Source organism: Narcine bancroftii, chromosome 2, assembly GCF_036971445.1.
Source record: "Narcine bancroftii isolate sNarBan1 chromosome 2, sNarBan1.hap1, whole genome shotgun sequence".
NCBI lineage: Eukaryota > Metazoa > Chordata > Chondrichthyes > Torpediniformes > Narcinidae > Narcine > Narcine bancroftii.
In genome coordinates, this window is record NC_091470.1 from 178,686,981 (window position 1) to 178,706,395 (window position 19,415).

General features: G+C 45.2%; 1 protein-coding gene across 6 annotated transcripts in view; it reads left to right on the forward strand.

Moving 5' to 3' along the window:
* LOC138754666 (signaling lymphocytic activation molecule-like) overlaps positions 1-19,415 on the forward strand; it is a 44,743-nt gene that overhangs the window by 17,457 nt on the left and 7,871 nt on the right. For 2 of the 6 annotated variants that reach the window (XM_069919276.1, XM_069919282.1), the window contains exons 2-4: positions 1,531-1,854; positions 3,825-4,115; positions 12,062-12,175. In XM_069919276.1, coding sequence (XP_069775377.1) covers positions 1,531-1,854; positions 3,825-4,115; positions 12,062-12,175 — 729 coding nt within the window. Of the gene's footprint in view, positions 1-1,530; positions 1,855-3,824; positions 4,116-12,061; positions 12,180-17,928; positions 18,172-19,415 lie in introns of those variants that run through there. The other 4 variants (XM_069919279.1, XM_069919281.1, XM_069919280.1 and 1 more) reach the window with 4 other exon arrangements.

Below are 19,415 nucleotides of genomic sequence, written 5' to 3' on the forward strand. Positions count from 1 at the left end.
CATCTGTTCCAGCGTTTAACTGCCCTTTGATTCGTTCTGTCTGACAGCTGCTCTGTGGGCAAGCCTCTGATGTCTATCTACGACATCCTGGTTTTACTGTTGGACCAAGGCCAGGTTCCTATAAAATCCAACCATTTCACGAGCTGAGTTTCTCCAGCAATGTGTTTTTACTACTGGTCAGTAACATGATGGGATAAAGCTGATGGCTGGTGGTGTGAAACACCATCAAGTCTCGCAATCTCTGAACCCAGCTACCTACTAACTCCTCGCCAACTGGCCACTGACCCTGCCTTTGTGATGTGAGAGGAAATCCACGCAGTCAGAGAGGAGCCTGTACACCCACATTCAACGTAAACATCTTCTTCCCCTCCGCCATCAGGTTTCTGAACAGACAATAAACCTGCAGCCACCCACCTCACTTTTTTTTGCACTAATTATTTTTAAAAAAAATCTTGTCATTACGGAATTGTAATTAATCGTAACAAGCAGAAGCAGGCCATTCAATCAGGAGCTGATCCATTTCCCCACTCAGTCCCCTGCCTGGCCTTCTCCCCATCACCTTTGATGCCCTGGCTAATCAATCCCTGCCTTAAATACACCCGATGACTTGGCTTCAGTTTGAAGAAATGTGGTTCTGTCTGGTTTATATCTATTGAGATGATAATAAACTTGAGTTAAAAGGTTCCAGATTCTGGGAACTGTACTGTTTTAAATTATTCATGCCCGAAACCAGGAATCCACATGAGCTCCAGCTTCACCTCTCAAATCGGCAACAGTTCCTTCCACACACTAATGATTGGAGGGGGGAGGTGGAGGGGGTTTCCTGATTACTCTCCAAATGTTTGGCTGGTGTAAATTTGGCTCTGCCCACTGACGTACAGATTTTATTGCCAGGGTACAAACGTGACATCACATATATCCTGAGATTCTTTTTCCTGCGGCCAGGCAGAATTTACCAGTTATCGGTAGTGTAAATAAAAACTGTATTCAAAAAGATAAGTACACCTGTCTACACCTGTACACAAATAAGAAATGTAAACAGAGCGGGAAAAAAATCCATGAAGTGCACAGGTAAAAGTCCTTAAGTGAGTCTCTGATTGAGTTTGTCATGGAGGAGTCTGATGATGGAGGGGGAGCCGCTGTTCCTGAACCTAGTGGTGCGAGTCTTGGGGCACCAATACCTCTTTCCTGATGGCAGCAGCGTGTGCCGGGGTGGGGTTGGGGGGGTGTAGATCCTTGATGATCGCTGCTGCCCTCCGACAGCAGCGTTCCCCATCGATGCTCTCGGTTGGGGGGGTGGGGGGGGGGTTCCACCAATGTCGTGACATGGACACACGTAAATCAACATCCTGTTTACCCACTTGCAAGGGAAAATTCATTCACGGCAGCCCCTCCGCAGGGGATCTCACAGTCTTGCTGCTCAAGTGCGTCAGGTTTGGGGTGTTGCTGAAGAAAGCCGCCGTGCCACGAATCGATGCACATCAAACACGCTTGGACTGATGACACTAATGGCTTGTCCTTCTGTTTCAGGTTTGGGACAGAGGGTTGTGAAACCAGCCACTCATCAGGTGGTGATTGGGATGTTGGGGCAGTCAGTCACTTTACCAGGAAATGGATTGGGAGGAATCAGTACATCTTGGGACTTTTCAATGTTACATATGAAGAAAAAGGTTGAAGTATGTGTGAAATATCCAAAGATTCCACCAGAATGTAAAAGGAAGACAGTGAGGTTAAACCTGGAAGATAATAGTCTCGAAATTTGGAACCTTACACAAAGCGATCAAGGTCTCTACGAACTACGTGTAAGGACAAATGAATCTCTCTATGAAAACGCAATGGAACTGCGAGTTTATGGTAATTTTATTTGAATTTTGAGATATTCTCTGTCTGATCTGACAAAGAAAACAGGCTCTGGTCTGTGGCACATGCTTTCTGAGAGAACAGGTGGAACTTGGAGAGCGTAAGAAAGAAATGTTTCTCAAGCTGACAAAGAAGTTTGCAGGTTTAGAATTGTAATCTGAACAAAGATTCATTGCCCTGGGAGTGGCTGAGTAGGTTTAAGCCTCGGGGCCCAGAAGGGAGGGGGCTCCTGGGGCAGGAGTCAATATTCACCATTTTGGAGACCCCTAACATGTTATTTAACATTACTTTATTCAATAAAAGGTGGGGCAGGGGGGCAAGGGGGAGCCTTGCTAAAACTCAGCCCAGGGGCCCAGGTGGTAATTAATTCATCACTGGTTTCTGGGATGGGTGAGATTGAGCGCATTTTATCTGTATTTTCCGGAGTTTAGTAGAATGGGAAATGATTGAATTTAAAATCAACCACAGGCCCTAGTAGGGTGGGTGCTTGGCGTAAGACTATCCATTGGCTACACAGTCTAGTACCTTGATGCTCAGTTAGAGTGTAATATTCATATCTATCAGTGCCTTATTGGAGGAAGCAATGGAGAAGGGGCAGAGGAGATTTTTCAGGATGTGGCCTGGATTGGAGAGTCTGTCTTCATGCAAGGTGAGCAGATCTGGGGCTTTTCTCTTTGGAGCAAAGAAGGATGAGAGGAGACTTTATAGAGGTCGACAAGATTCTGAGAGGTATAGAAAGGGTGGATGGCCAGCACCTTTTTTCCAGGGCAGGAATAGCAAACACCAGAGGACATCTGCTCCAAGGGAAGTTTAGGGGAGACATCAGAAGTAAGGCTTTATTTTTACACAGAGAGCAGTGGGGACCTGGAATGCATTGCCAGTGGAGGTGGTGGAGGCTGGTAGAGTAGGGACATTTGAAAGACTCAGACAGGCACATAGATGCAAGGAAAATAGAGGGTTCTGGGTGTGAGGTGGGGAAGGTTTTATTTGCATAGGACAGCACAGTCTTGGGCCAAATGGCCTGTAGTGTTCTATGTTCCAAGTGTGGAAACAGGCCTCTGTCCAACCTGTCCATGCCGATCAAAATGTGCCCCTTGCCTGTGTTGGGTCCATCCTATCCATGCATTTGTCCAATTTATTTCTGAAACATTGCAATACTTATCTGCATCTACCACCCTCTGTCTAAAATAAATAGTTACCCCTCAGTCACCCATCACCTTAGGGCTATGTCTTCTGGATACTGTTGCAGAGTGAGAGGGTTCACTGAGGTTGATGAACATTTGTAATTCTCCGCCCTGGAGAATTCTTGAGATCAAATGGTCTCTTCTACGCTGAAGAAATTGACGACAGCTGAAGAATGGAATCAAGGTGTTGGGTGTTTTCCCGGTCTCCTTGAGGAAGGGTGGACTGGCTTTGGAGGGGGTTCACCAGGTTCATTCCAGACATGAGGGGGTTGATCTGCGAGGAGTCTCTGGGACTGGACTTGCTGGAATTTGGAAAAATGAGAGGGGATCTTCCAAAATTATGAAAGGCATAGATAAAATCGAGGTAGGAAAGTTGTTTCCATTGGTGGGGAAGACTAGAACGAGGGGAGTAGAGTTAGGACAGAGATGAGGAGGAACTGCTTTTCCCAGAGGAGGGGGAATCGGCGGAATTCGTTGCCCTTTGAAGCAATGGAGGCGACCTCAGTAAATATATTTAAGACCAGATTGGGTAGATTTTTGCATAGTCAGGGATATGGGGAAAAGGCAGGTGGGCGGAGATGAGCCCATCATCAGATCAGCAGTGATCTCATTGAACGGTGGAGCAGGGCTCGACGGGCCGGATGGCCACTTTCTGCTCCTATTTTTGATGTTCTTATTGAGGTCAGTCAGCCCTGACCCAGCAGGGCCCTCCTACTCCTAATACCTCATTGTTGTTGCCTGACTGTGATCTTCGTTGTTTTATGCTTTTCTTTCAAACAGAACGTGTATCAACACCAGTCATAAATGTCACAGCAGTCTATTCTGACGTGGTGTGTAACGCCACTTTGCGTTGTTTACTGGAGGGTGGCACTGCCGCTGTCTACAGTTGGTGGACGAGAGATGGTGAGGTGACGGAGGATGTATCACACATGTTGTTTGAAGACGGGAGAAGTCTGGCACTGTCCTTGGGTCTGCAGCACAACCACAAGGTGTACAGCTGCAATGTGAGGAACCCTGTCAGTGAGGCCAATGGGAGCGTGGATCTCGCAGAGCACTGTCTATGGGATGAAGGTCTGCATTTTATCTTCTCGTGCCACGCGCGCGCACATGCACACACACCTATTTATTTTCCTTCCTTAATCTCAACATCCTTTTGATGGATCAGATCAGTATCATCTGAGTATGAGCCTCAGGTGTCTTCTTCCATCTAGCCCTATCTATGGCTTAGCCAGAGACTGGCTCTAAGGGGTTGAAAGTCCTCAAGTTAGAACATAAAATTTTACAGTACATACAGGACTTTTGGACCACAATGTGACAAACCATAGAACGCTACAGCACAGAAAACAGGCCATTCGCCCCTTCTAATCTGTGCCGACCATCATCTCACTGGTTGCACTGACGTGCTCCCAATCGATAACTCTCCAGATCTCTCCCATCGATGTACCCATCCAATTAATTCTTAAAACACATGATCGAGCCCGCATTTGCCACATCAGATGGCAGCTCATTCCACACTCCCACCACCCTCTGAGTGAAGAACGTTCCCCCTAAACCTTTCCCCTTTCAGCTTAAAACTATGTCCTCTCGTACTTATCTTTCCCAATCTAAGTGGGAAAAGCTGACTCGCACCTCTCATAATCTTGTAAACCACTATTAAATCTTCCCTCATTCTTCTTCGCGCCAAGGAATAAAGTCCTAACCTGGTTAATCTTTCCCTGTAACTCAGCATTCTTTCAATCGTACTGATATCCTTCCTGTAGTTTGGCAATCAGAACTGCACACAATATTCCAAATTTGGCCTCACCAATGTCTTAAATAACTTCAATATAACATCCTAACTCCTGTGCTCAATACTTTGATTTATAAAGGCTAAGATGCCAAAAGCTTTCTTTATGATCCCGTCCACCTGCGACACCACCTTCAGGGAACAATGTACCTGTATTTCCTAGATCTCTTCGGTCTTCCGCACTTCTCAATGCCCGACCATTTACTGTATGTCCTACCTTGGCTTTCCCTTCCAAAATGCATCACCTCATACTTGTCTGCATTAAACTCCATCTGCCATTTACTGGCCTATTCTCCCAGTTGGTCCAGATCCCTGTGCAAGCTTTGAAAATCTTTCTCACTGTCCACAACACCTCCTATCTTTGTGGCATCAGCAAACTTGCTGATCCAATTTACCACATTATCGTCCAGATCACTGATATAGAGGCCTCCATTTTGAGAAGCAACCATCCGTTACCACTCTCTGTTTTCTCCCACACAGCCAATTACAAATCCAGTTTATAACCTTTCCATGGATACCTCATATAACCTTCTGAACTAACCTCCCATGTGGGACCTCGTCAAAGACTTTACTAAAGTCCATGTAGAGAACATCCACAGCCTTTCCTTCATCTACCTTCCTGGTAACCTCCTCGAAAAACTCTACAAGATTCATTAAACATGGCCTGTCACACCAAAAGCCCTGCTGACTGTCCTTAATCAGCCCATGGCTGTCCAAATGCTTATATTATCTTGTCTCTCAGAACTCCTTCCAATAATTTACCTACTACTGATATCAGGCTCACTGGCCTATAATTACCTGGTTTATTTTTGGAGCCTTTTTTGTTCAACGGGACAACATGAGCTACCCTCTAATCCTCTGGCACCTCACCCATGGCCAAGGATATTTTGAATAGGTCCCCTGAAATTTCTACACACATCTCTCTGAAGGTCCAAGGGAATATCTTATTCAGCCCAGGGGATTTATCTACCTTTATACACCTTTTCCTTCTTAATCTCCATATGTTCCATGCCCCTTCCTTCCTGCCAATTTCCTAAGTAAATACTGATGCAAAAAAAACTTTTGAGATCTCCCCGATTTCGTAAGGCTTCACACAGTTGACCTTCTCTGATCCTCTAGGGGACCAATTTTGTCCCTCACTATTCTTTTACTCTTAATATATTTCTAGAAACCCTTCAGGTTTACCTGCCAGAACAACCTTAGATCTTCTCTTTGTCGTCCTAATTTTTTTGAGCATTTTCTGTACTCTTCAAGTACCTCATTTGCTCCTTGTTGCCTATGCTTGTTAAACACTTCCTTCTTAACCAGATCATCAGTATCCTCTGAAAACCAGGGTTTCCTGTGCCTGGTAACTTTGCCTTTAATCCTAACAGTTACAGGTAAACTCTGCACTGTCAAAGATTTTGCCTTTGAAGGCCTTCCACTTTCTGAACGCACCCTTGCCAGAAAACAGCGTATCCCAATCCACTCTTCCTAGATCCTTTCTCATTTCCGCAAAATTTGCCTTCCTCTAATTTGGAATCCCAACGTGAGGACCAGACTTAGCCTTTTCCATAATTAGCTTGAAGCTAATGACATTACAGTCACTGGACCCAAAATGTTCACCTCCACACATGTCTGTCACCTGACCTGTCCCGTTCCCTATTAGATCAAGTACTGTATCCTCTCTCGTTGGCACCTCTACGCTTTGATTTAGAAAACTTTCCTGAACGCATTTGACAAACTCCAAGCCATCCAGCCCTTTCACAGTATGGGAGTGTCAGTCACTATCTGGATGACCTACTCAGCAATCTAAACATACCCTATTTTTCTTGCATCCATCTGCATGTCCAGGGGCATTTCAAATGTCCCTATTCTTCCAGCACCCACTGCCAACCCTGGCATTACATTCCAGGAACCCACCACTCTCTATGTAAAATAGAAACATAGAAAATAGATGTAGGAGTAGGCCATTTGGCCCTTCAAGCCTACATTGCCATTCATAAACGACTGGCTTCCAAAATCAAGGCTCATGGGATTGGGGGCAAAGTATTGATGTGGATTGAGAACTGGCTGGCAGGTAGAAGACAGAGAGTTGGGATAAATGGCTCATTTTCTGAATGGCAGGCGGTGACCAGTGGGGTGCCACAGGGATCTGTACTGGGACCCCAGCTGTTCACAATTTACATTAATGATCTGGATGAGGGGATTGGATGTAATATCTCCAAATTTACAGATGACACTAAGCTAGGAGGGGTTGTGTGCACGGAAGAGGGGGTCAGGAAGCTCCAGTGTGATTTGGATAAATTGAGGGACTGGGCAGATGCAGGCAAATGCACTACAATGTGGATAAATGTGAGGTTATCCATTTTGGTAATACAAACCGGAGGGCAGATTACTATTTGAATGGCAATAGATTAAGAGATGGGGAAGTGCAGAGATACCTAGGGGTACTTGTACACCAGTTTCTGAAAGCGAGCATGCAGGTACAGCAGGCGGTTAAAAAGGCAAATGGTATGTTGGCCTTCATATCAAGAGGGTTTGAGTATAGGAACAAGGATACCTTACTGCAGCTGTACAGGGCCTTGGTGAGACCACACCTGGAGTATTGTGTGCAGTTTTGGTCACCTTATCTAAGGAAGGATGTTCTTGCAATGGAGGGAGTGCAGAGGCGATTCACCTGGAATGGCAGGAATGACTTATGAGGAAAGATTGCGCAAATTGGGATTGTACTCGCTGGAGTTTAGAAGATTGAGAGGGGATCTCATAGAGACATATAAAATTCTGGCAGGACTGGACAGAATGGATGCAGATGGGATGTTTCCAAGGATGGGAAAATCCAGAACCCGGGGCCATGGTTTGAGGATAATAGGCAAACCATTTAGGACCGAGATGAGGAGGAATTTCTTTACCCAGAGGGTGGTGAATCTGTGGAATTCATTGCCACAGAGGGCAGTAGAGGCAGGTTTATTAAATATATTTAAGAGGGAATTAGATATATTTCTTCAGTATAAGGGTATTAAAGGTTACGGAGAGAAGGCAGGGACGGGGTACTGAACTTAAGATCAGCCATGATCTCGTTGAATGGCGGAGCAGGCTCGAAGGGTCGAATGACCTACTCCTGCTCCTATCTTCTATGTTTCTATGATCATGGCTGATCAGTACCTGGTTCCTGCTTTCTCCCCATACCCCCTAACTCCCTTGGCCACAAGGGCCAAATCTAACCTATACTTAAATATTGACAGGGAACCGGCCTCAACTACTTCCTGTGGCAAAGAATTCCACACATTTACCACTCTCTGAAAGAAGAAATTTTTCCTCATCTCAGTCCTAAAAAATTGCCCCCTTATCCTTAAACTATGGCCCCTAGTTCTGGTTTATCCCAGCATTGGAAACAACCTTCTTGCATATAGTCTGTCTAAACCCTTAAGAATTTTATGTTTCTATGAGATCCCCCCCCTCAATCTTCTAAATTCCAGAGAATACAAGCCTAATCTATCCAACCTTTCTTCATATGCGAGTCCCTCCATCCCCGGTATTAGCCTAATGAACCTTCTCTGCACCCCCTCCAAGATGAGGATATCCTTCCTCAGATAAGGCGACCAAAACTGCACGCAGTACTCAAGGTGTGGTCTCTCCAAGGCCCTGTACAGCTGCAGCAGGATCTCCCTACTTCTGGACTCAAATCCTCTCGCTATGAACACCAACCTACCATTCGCCCTCCTCACTGCCTGCTGCACCTGCAGGTCCACTTTCAACGACTGATGCACAGCAACACCCAAGTCTCGCAGCATCTCCCCTTTTCCTAAACAGATACCATTTAGATAATAATCCTCTTTCCTGTTCTTACCTCCAAAGTGGATAAACTCACATTTATCCACATTATACTGCATCTGCCACGTCCTGGCCCACTCGCCTAACTTGTGCAAATCACCCTGCCCTCACCTAGCATCCTCCACACAGCTAACCCTGCCACCCAACTTTGTATTGTCTGCAAATTTCAAGATACTGCAATCTATTCCCACATCTAAGTCGTTGATATATATTGTAAACAACTGTGGCCCCAGCACTGAACCCTGTGATACCCCACTAGTCACTGGCTGCCATTCTGAAAATAACCCATTTATTCCTACTCTTTGCTTCCTGTCCCTCAACCAATTCTCTATCCACCTTAATACCATACCTCCTATACCGTGCTCAGTTGAAACGCTAGTCTTCTGTGCAGAACCTTATCAAACGCCTTACTAAAGTCCAGATATACCACATCCACTGGTTCTCCCCTATCCACTCTACTGGTTAACTCCTCAAAAAACTCTATTAGATTCGTCAGACATGATTTCCCCTTCACAAAACCGTGCTGACTCTGTGCGATGATACCACGACTTTCCAAATGTACTGCAATTGCATCTTTAATAACCGATTCTAGTACCTTCCCTACTACTGATGTCAGGCTAACTGATCTGTAGTTTCCCGATTTCTCCCTCCCTCCCTTCTTAAAGAGTGGGGTTACGTTGGCCACCCTCCAATCCTCAGGAACTAATCCAGTATCCAAAGAAGTTTGAAACATTGTCACCAACGCATCCACTATTTCCTGGCTTACTTCCTTCAGCTCTCTCGGATGCAGACTATTCGGCCCCAAGGATTTATCCGCCTTTAATCCCTGCAATTTAACTAATACAACTTCTCGACTTACAATTATTTCCTTTAGTTCCTCCGTCACAATAGATTCCCGATCCTCAATAATTTCCTGTCGATTAGTTATGTCTACTAAAATAGTCATTCAAACAATCTGCCATCCCCTTGTTCCCCATGATCAACTCACCCGTTTCTGTCCGCAATGGACCTACATTTGTCTTAACTAACCTCTTTCTCTTTTAACGTATCTATAAAAGCTTTTACAGTCATTTTTTATGTTCCCTGCCAGCTTCCTCTCATAATCCCTTTTACTTTTCCTAATTAATCCTTTTGTCCTCCTTTGTAGAACTCTGAATTTCTCCCAATCATCAGGGATATTATTCTTTTTGGCTAATTTGTAAGCTCCTTCTTTGGATTTGACACTCTCTCGGATCTCCCTTGTTAGCCACGGATGCGTTACCCTCCTCGATTTATTCTTTGTACAAACTGGGATGTACATTTTCTGCACTTGCTCCAAGCTATCCTTAAATGATTGCCATTGCATTTCTACCGTTAGTCCTTTAAGTACCATTTGCTAATCTATTTTAGCCAATTCACATCTCATACCATCAAAGTTGCCCCTCTTCAAGTTCAAAATCTTTGTATCCGTATCAACTCAGTCACATTCCATCCTAATGAAGAATTCCACCATATTGTGGTCACTCTTGCCCAAGGTGTTCCTCACAACAAGATTGCTATTTAACCCTTCTCCATTACTCAATACCCAGTCTAGAATGGCTCGATCCCTCGTCGGTTCCTCAACATGCTGATCTAGAAAACAATCCCACGTACATTCTAAGAAATCCTCTTCAACCTTACCCTTACCAATTTGGTTCATCCAATCTACATGTAGATTAAAGTCACCCATTACAACTGCCGACCCTTTGTTGCACGCACTACCAATTTCCTTCATGATTCCTGACATAAACAGTATTGGTGACATTCTAAAATTCCAATTTATGATTGAAATCATCTCCATTACCTCTCGAATGCACCATGTGAAGTAAAACCCCTCGTGTCCGGCATCTATGGGGGATTGGCAAGACTGGATGTGTATTTTCCGGTTGCTTGAGACTTTTACACCTACATTAAGAATAAACAGTTTAAAAGACAAAATTACTGGACTGAACTTACCCTGAACAAACTTCACTTGCATGAATATATAACCCTTAAAGCATTTTACTTTATTTTCAGTCACATTCTGTGAAAACATTTAATCGTTGCTGCATCTGCCATTTCCTCCTCCTCCATGGGGCTGCGTAAAAGACAAACAATAACATTATAGATAATTAACCTCCTCTCCCCCGAGTTTACAGATAAAGCGTCTGACCGGGGCAACTCTTACTAAACAGGGATAAGGAGACACTTCAAGAGAGTCGCCCCAATGGCGAGCGGCATCAACCAGCTCTTCATCCTGGGCGACCCCATTGCTGTTTCATACAAAGTTATTCAAACAGCTGCTATGAGCAAAGCCTGACCAAGGCCTTCCCTCGACTGGACAGATACTTTCCCCCACCTTCACCAAAGGGTTATGTGTTACATCCACCATATGGATGAACAGAGGGACCTTGGGGTCCAAATCCACAATTCCCTCAAGGCTGCCATGCAGGTTGATAGGATGGTTAAGAAGGCCAATGGGATGTTGGGCTTCATTAATAGGGGAATTGAGTTCCAGAGTCGAGGGGACATGTTGCAACTCTACAAATCTCTGGTGGGACCACACTTAGAGAATTGTGTTCAGTTCTAGTCACCTCATTACAGGAAGGATGTGGAAGCTGTGGAGAGGGGCAGAGGGGATTTACCAGGATGTTGCCTGGATTGGAAGATAAGGTTAGCAGAGCATGGACTTTTCTCTTTGGAGCCAAGAAGGACAAGAGGAGACTTTATAAAGGTCTAATTTGTCCCTTAAAAAAAGTTGCAGATAGCAGAAGAATGTTCTATTAGACAAATCGTATTTGTTCCTTAACTGCTCGAATAACACAAGCTACCCTCACTTGTAACAATCCTTGAGGCACCTGACCCCCCTCTGGCACCAGGTGTCGAGGATCTTGTCCAGAAGTTCTGGGTCGAGGGTGTTTTGGGAGATATCCCCCAACCTTCCATCAATACATTGATTTCTTCTTTGCCATGTGTGAAGTTTCTGCTGTAGTGCAGGGTTTTCTCTGGAATATTTTAGTCTACTATTTATATATAATCTCACCTGCTGTCTTTTCACCTACCACATGTCATCCAATTTGTCACTGACCCTTCTTAAACTTATTTTTTCACAAAACGATTGCCTCCTCAAACTACCAAGTGGAATGCTGACACCATTGTGGAGGGCATGATTTCGTGCCCTCCCTCTGAGCCAACTGCTGGCCTCGCCTCACAGCATGGTAACACGCATGAGCCCATGCTGCCCAATTGACCTACAACTCCTAAGTATGTTTCGAACGGTGTGGGAGGAAACCGGAGCCCCTGGGGAGAACGTACAAACCCCTTGTGGACAGCGCGGGATTCAAACCCCTGTCCTGATCGCTGGCGCTGTAACAGCATTGCGCTAACCGCTTCGCTAACCGAGCCATCCATGCCTTTTCAGGTGACGGAATGCTGAAGCCACACCACATAGGGTTAATTTTTGCATTTGCTGCAGTCTTTCTCATTTGCGTGATCTTGTGTGTATATTGCAAAAGAAGATCCAAGAACGATGAAGGCAGGTACTTTTTAATATTAAAACTCTCGATCTAATCGCAGATGATGACCCATCAGATTAGTGGGGCTCAAATTCATCGTCGTTAATTGAATCAATGACTTTAGCTCCATTCATTCCTGGGATTTCATTTACTTTGGAATGAGCCACAGAATGGTTAGCACCGTTCTCACGATTGCCCTTTGGAACAACTTCAGGGACCCTGTCCTGAGCAGAAGCCCCCACGAGAGACTCTTTCAGAAAGTCATGAGGTGTGGGATCCATGGAACTTTAGCTGTGTGGATTCAGAATTGGCTTGCCTGCAGAAAGCAGAGAGCAGTGGCGGGACGGAAGGTATTCTGCCTGGAGGTCAGCGACTTGTGGAGTTCTGCGGGGATTTGTTCTGGGACCCCTGCTTCTTGTCACCTGGACGAAGAAGTAGACGGGTGGGTCAGTAAGCTTGTAGATGATACAAATGTTGGAGGTGGTGTGGATTGAGCTGAAGGTTGTCGTAGGTGACAACAGGTTGTAGACTGGATGCGGAGTTGGGTGGAAAAGTGGTAGATGGAGTTCAAGCTGGATAAGTATAAGGTGATGCATTTTGGAAGGTCAAACCTAAAGGTTGAGGGCAGAGTTAATGTTCAGATGCTTGAGAGTGGATGAATAGAGGGACTTTGGGGTCAAAATCCGTACATCCCTCAAGGTCACCACGCAGGTTGATAGGATAGTTAAGGCCTATGGAATGCTGGGCTTGGTAAGCCATTGGATTGAGTTCATGAAAACATAGAAACAGAGAAAATAGGTGTAGGAGTAGGCCATTTGGCCCTTCAAGCCTACACCACCTTTCATTTTGATCATGGCTGATCATCCACTCAGTACCCTGTTCCAGCTCTCTCTCTCCATACCCCCGATCCCCCTAGTCACAAGTACTAAATCTAACTCTCTCTTAAATATAGCTATGGAACCAGCCTCAATCACTTCCTGTGGCAGAGAATTCCATAAATTTACCACCCTTTGAGTGAAAAAATTCTTCCTCATCTCAGTCCTAAAGGACTTCCCCTTTATCCTTAAACTGTGACCCCTGGTTCTACACTTGCTCAACATTGGGAACAATCTTCCTGCATCTAGCCTGTCAAATCCCTTAAGAATTTTGAACATTTCTATTAAATCTCCTCTTAATCGTCTAAACTCCAGCGAGTACAGGCCCAGTTGTTCTAGCCTTTCTTCATATGTAAGTCCCGCCATCCCTGGTATCAATCTGGTCAACCTTTTCTGCACTCTCTCCATGGCAATGATGTCCATCCTCAGATAAGGAGACCAAAACTGAACACAATACTCCAGGTGAGGTCTCACCAAGGCCCTATACAACTGCATCAATACCTCTCTGCTCCTTTACTTGAATCCTCTTGATATGAATGCAAACATACCATTCGCCTTTTTTACTGCTTGCTGCACCTACATGCCCACTTTTAATGACTGATGGACAGCAACACCCAGGTCTATTTTTGTCCCCGTTTCCTAATTGGATACCATTAAGATAGTACTCAGCCCTCCCATTCTTTCCTCCAAAGTGGATAACCACACACTTATCCACATTATATTGCATCTGCCATGCATTTGCCCACTCACCCAACCTGTCCAAGTCACCCTGCACACTCTGAACAGCCTCTACACAGCTTACAATGCCACCCAGCTTCGTGTCATCTGCAAACTTTTTCTATTTCCTCATCTAAATCATTAATATATATCGTAAATAACTGGGATCCCAGCACTGAGCCTTGTGGTACCCCACTAGTAACTGTCTGCCATTCCAAAAAGTACCCGGTTATTCCCACTCTTTGCTTCCTATCTGTCAACCAATTCTCTATCCACCTCAATACCATATCCCCTATACCATGTGCCTTAAGTTTGTATAGTAATCTCCTGTGTGGGACCTTATCAAAAGCCTTCTGAAAATCCAGGTAAACCACATCCACTGGTTCTCCCCTATCCACTCTACTAGTTACATCCTCAAAAAATTCAATAAGATTAGTCAGACACGATTTTCTCTTCATAAAACCATGCTGGATCTGACCAATGAATTCACCACTTTCCAGATGTGCTGCAATGACATCTTTAATAACTGACTCTAACATTTTCCCCACTACCGATGTCAAGCTAACCGGTCTGTAATTCCCTGATTTCTCTTTCCCTCCCTTTTAAAAAAGTGGAGTTACATTAGCCACCCTCTAGTCCTCAGAAACTAGTCCAGAATCTAAAGAGTTTTGAAAAATTATTAACAATGCATCCACTATTTCATAGGCTACTTCCTTTAGCACTCTGGGATGCAGACCATCTGGCCCTGGGGACTTGTCTGCCTTTAATCCCTTCAATTTATCCAACACAACCTCATAACTTACACTTATTTTCCCCAGTCCTTCCATCACATTAGCCCCATTGTCCCTTATTATTTCCTGAAGATTATTCATATTTTCCCTAGTGAAGACCGAACTAAAGTAGTTATTTAATTGGTCTGCCATGTCCTTGTTCCCCATGACCAAGTCACCTGTTTCTGACTGCAAGGGACCCACATTTGTCTTTGCTAGTCTTTTTCCCTTTACATATCTATAAAAACTTTTGCAGTCATTTTTTATGTTCCCTGCCAACATTCTCTCACAATCTCTTTTGCCTTTCCTGATTAATCCCTTTGTCTTCCTCTGTAGAACTCGGAATTTCTCCCAATCCTCTGGTATTCTGTCTTTCCTGGCTAGTCTATACACTTCCTCTTTACACTTGATAGTCTCCCTGATTTCCCTTGTTATCCAAAGATGTACTACCCTCCTTGAGTTATTCTTTTACCATACCGGGATGAACAAACGCTGTATTTCATCCAGGTGATCCTTAAATTGCCTTTCTACAGGCAATCCTTTAAGTAACATTTGCCAATCTAACAATCAATTCGCGTCTCATACCCTCAAAGTCACCCTCCTTTAAGTTCAGAACCTGAGTTACAGAATTAACCCTGTCACTTTCCATCCTAATGTAAAATTCCACCATATTGTGGTCACTCTTGCCCAAAGGGCTTCGCACAAGATTGTTAACTAACCCTTCCTCATTACTCAGAACCCAGTCTAGAATGGCCTGTTCCCTCATTGGTTCTTCAACATTCTGGGTTAGAAAATTATCCCGTATACCTTCTAAGAAATCGTCCTCATCAGTACCCTTACCAATTTGATTCATCCAGTCTATATGGAGATTAAAGTCACCCATTATAACTGCCTTGCTTTTGTTGCACACATTTCCAATTTCCTGTTTAATGCCATCCCCAACCTCTACTACTGTTAGGTGGTCTATATACAACTCCCACTAACGTCTTCTGCCCCCTTGCATTTTGCAGCTCTACCCACATTGATTCCACATCATTCAAGCTAACATCCTTCCTTTCCATTGCTTTTAACTCCTCTCTAACCAACAATGCTACCCCACCTCCTTTTCCTTTCTGTCTGTCCCTCCTGAATATTGAAAATCCATGAATGTTAAACTCCCAGCCTTGGTCCCCTTGAAGCCATGTCACTGTGATCCCCACTATATCATAGTCATTTACAGCCATCAACACAATCAAATCATCCACCTTATTACGAATGCTCCTTGCATTAAGACACAAGGCCTTCAAGCTTGTTTTTACCAGAGCTTTAACCCTACCACCATTATACTGTAAAGTGGCCCTTTTACATTTTTGGCCCTGAGGTTATCTGCCTGCCTCTTTTGCTTTTCACCCTCTTATCTCTGACTTCTTCCCTCATGCTAAATCCCTCCGTCTCTCTACTCCTGATCCCATCCCCCTGCCACATTTCAGGAGTTGAGAGGTCCTGCTGCAACTCTACAAATCTCTGGTGAGACCACACATAGAGAATTGTGTTCAGTTCTGGTCACCTCATTACAGGAAGGATGTGGAAGCTGTGGAGAGGGGGCAGAGGAGATTCACCAGGATGTTCCTGGATTGGAAAATAAGTCTTATGAGTCAAGGTTAGCAGAGCTGGGACTTTTCTCTTTGGAGCGAAGAAGGATGAGAGGAGACTTGATAGAGATCGACAAGATTTGGAGAGGCATAGATAAGGTGGATGGCCAGCGCTTGTTTCCCAGGGCAGGATCAGCAAACACCAGAGGAAGAGTGTACAAAGTGAAGGGAGGGAAGTTTAGGGGAGACTTCAGGGGTGTTTTTTTTAATACACAGAGTTGTGGGGGCCTAGAATGCCTCGCCGGGGGAGGTGGTGGAGGCTGGAACATTAGGGGGATTTATCTTAGACAAGTACGTTGATGGAAGGAAAATAGAGGGTTACGGGGTAGGGAGCAGTTAGTTCTATTTTGGTAGGAATGTATGGGTCAGCAAAACATCAAGGGCTAAAGGGCAGTGCTAAAGTGTTTCATTTTCCAAGCTAGAAATAGGAGCCCAACAAGGGTGGGGCTGCAGGAACTGATGTTCTGCATCACACCCTGATGGCACCAACATGTTTCCACCCCGAGCCTGACTGGAGCTACCCACCGATATCCAGACCCAACCATCTCTTTCCAACCTACGAATCCCAAACTCTGCCCCCTTTCCTCCCCACAAGACATCCACGGCAGCCAGAATTCCTCTGCATCATTTATCACTGAAAGGATTCGTATTCCTGTGTGTATTATCCAACAATTGGGAGGTGGATTCCTAACCAAGATGGTTGCTGGCCCACTGTTCAGCAACTGTTGGTGGACGTTGTTTTCCTTTGGACATGCATGGTAATGGACCTCCTAGCCCATGCATCCCAATTATACCCAATTAACCTCCAACCCCCCCCGGTACATTTTGAAAGGTGGGTGGAAACTGGAGCCCCCTGGGAAAACCCACACAGACGGGGAGAACGTACAAGCTCCTTAGAGACAGCACTGGATTTGAAATACAGTCACTGGCGCTGTAACCGCGTTGCGCGAACTGCTCCACTAATGGTACAGCCACAAAAAGAGCACAATTTACAGAGTTTCAATGAAAAGAAAGTCCAATTTGGTCCCAACCAAGGGTAGTGTGGTAGCACTGTTAAAAGGTTAGAACATAGAACACTACAGGCCCTTCTGGCCTGTAGTGAGGGTATCAAGGGATATGGGGAAAGCCCATGATGCCCAATTAACCTACAACCCCCAGTACGTTTTTACAGGTGGGAGGAAACCGGAGCCCCCAGGGAAAACCCATTCACACATGGGGAGAGCGTACAATCTCCTCACAGAGAGCACCAGATTTGAACCCTGGTTGCTGGCGCTGCACTAACCGTGTCTCACGGCGTCGTGGGTCTCACTGGACCTGAGCAAAGTCAAGATCAATTTCTCAGCAGTTTGGTGCTAAATTCACAGTTGAAAGCACATGCAAGATGGAGGTTTGCAGAAAGGAAATGACTCTTAGTCTGAAGGGAACCACAATGACTGGCTTGGAAAGTACAGAGGTCGTTGGAACAACAGGTTTTAATCAGATCACATGGTGCATAAAATTCCCGTTCCAGCGTAAATATTTCTCCACACACAGTGGGATGAAGGAGGAAATGGAAGTACACAAATCTCACAGGACTCAGTCACAAGGCAGTGAATGGAAGGATCCAAAAGCTTTGAAATTCTGTGAATTAGATGAAAGGTTGTTTACGACAAGTTAGAATTGGCCAGTCTGAAAAGTTAGTCAGACTTCTAAAAAGAGAATGGTTTGTGGAAGGAGGAAAGGCAATGGGAGTGAGTTGGTAGGGTCTACTCCTGACTCCACCCCATCCTGCCTTCACCAGGTTTGACTCCAGTTCCAGGGCGAGCGATGATGGTAAAGTAAGGGAGCAGGCAAGAAGTTGGAATTGGGCGCAATGGCTGGAGGACTGACGCCAAGAGACTGGCTCAATTGATGAACTTCCTCACGAATACGGGTTGGATTTCCACACTGAAGAAACATTTGCAGAGGAACATGGATGGGAGGGGTATGGAGAGGCCATTGCCTGGGTCCAGGCAGAATAAATAATAAAAGTAAATCACGAAAACCAGGCAGAGTAGTAGTTTGGCATAGATTAGATGGGCTGATGGGCCTGTTTCAGAGATCGACGGTTCTCTGATAATTGGATGGAGTTGTATAAACCAAAGGCTCAGCACATTCTTCCGAAGATCTGAGCACTGCTTCATAATCTTCGTCTTCCTCATCCTTTGGCCACCCAAGTTCCTTATCCATCTGCTTAATTGCTGTGCTGAGCTGCAAAGTATGTGTCTTGATCTTGTGTACATCTGCTAATACTCTGCTTCACGTCTCGCTCTGGGCCCAGGTCGTGCCCAGGTTGCTGACAGTGGGCAGCTCTTTTCACCCCTGAGCTCATTTCTTTGTTTGCACTGTGGAAGCTGGAACGGCAGCTTGTGATTGGGAGTGATCAATGAATCCTTCAGAGGGGTGATCCACATCATGACGTCGATTGTCTTCACAAGAACAGAAGCAGGCCACTCAGCCCATCGAGTCTGTTCTGTAAATCTACACTCAGCTACTCTACACTAGTTCCAATTTCTGGCCTTTTCCCCATATCCCTTGATACCCTCACTAATGGGATACTTGTCTATTTCTTGTTTAAAAACTCCCAGTGATCTGGCTTCCACTGCTGTGTGCGGCAGCGAGTTCCACAGATCCTCGACCCTCTGGCTGAAGAAGTTCTTCCTAATCTCTGTTTTATATGGATAACCTCTTATTTTCAAATTATGACCCCCTTGTCCTCGATTCACCCACCAAGGGAAACATCTTACCCACATCCACTCTAAACCTTTCAAAACACAAAAAGCCTCTATGAGATCTCCTCTCATTATCCTTGATTCCAATGAATTCAACCCCAGAGCTGCCAAACGCTCCTCGTACATTAGCCCTTGCATTCTGGGAATCATCCTAGTAAATCTCCTTTGCTCCCTCTCCAGCAACATCACATCCTTTCTAAGATAGGGGGCCTAAAACTGCACACAGTTCTCCAAATGAGGCCTCACCAGTGCCCCATAGAGCCTGGACCCAGGCATGAGCTGATCCATTTCTCCACCCAGCCCCACTGCCCGGCCTTCTCCCCAACATCACCTTTGATGCCCCGGCTAATCAAGAACCTGCCTTAAATGCACCCAATGACTCGGCCTCCACATCTGCCTGTAGCAACAAATTCCACAGATTCACCACCCTCTGGCTGAAGAAATCCCTCCATGTCTCTGTTCTAAACGGACGCCGTTTCATCCTGAAGTTGTGCCCTCTTGTCCTAGACTCTCCCAC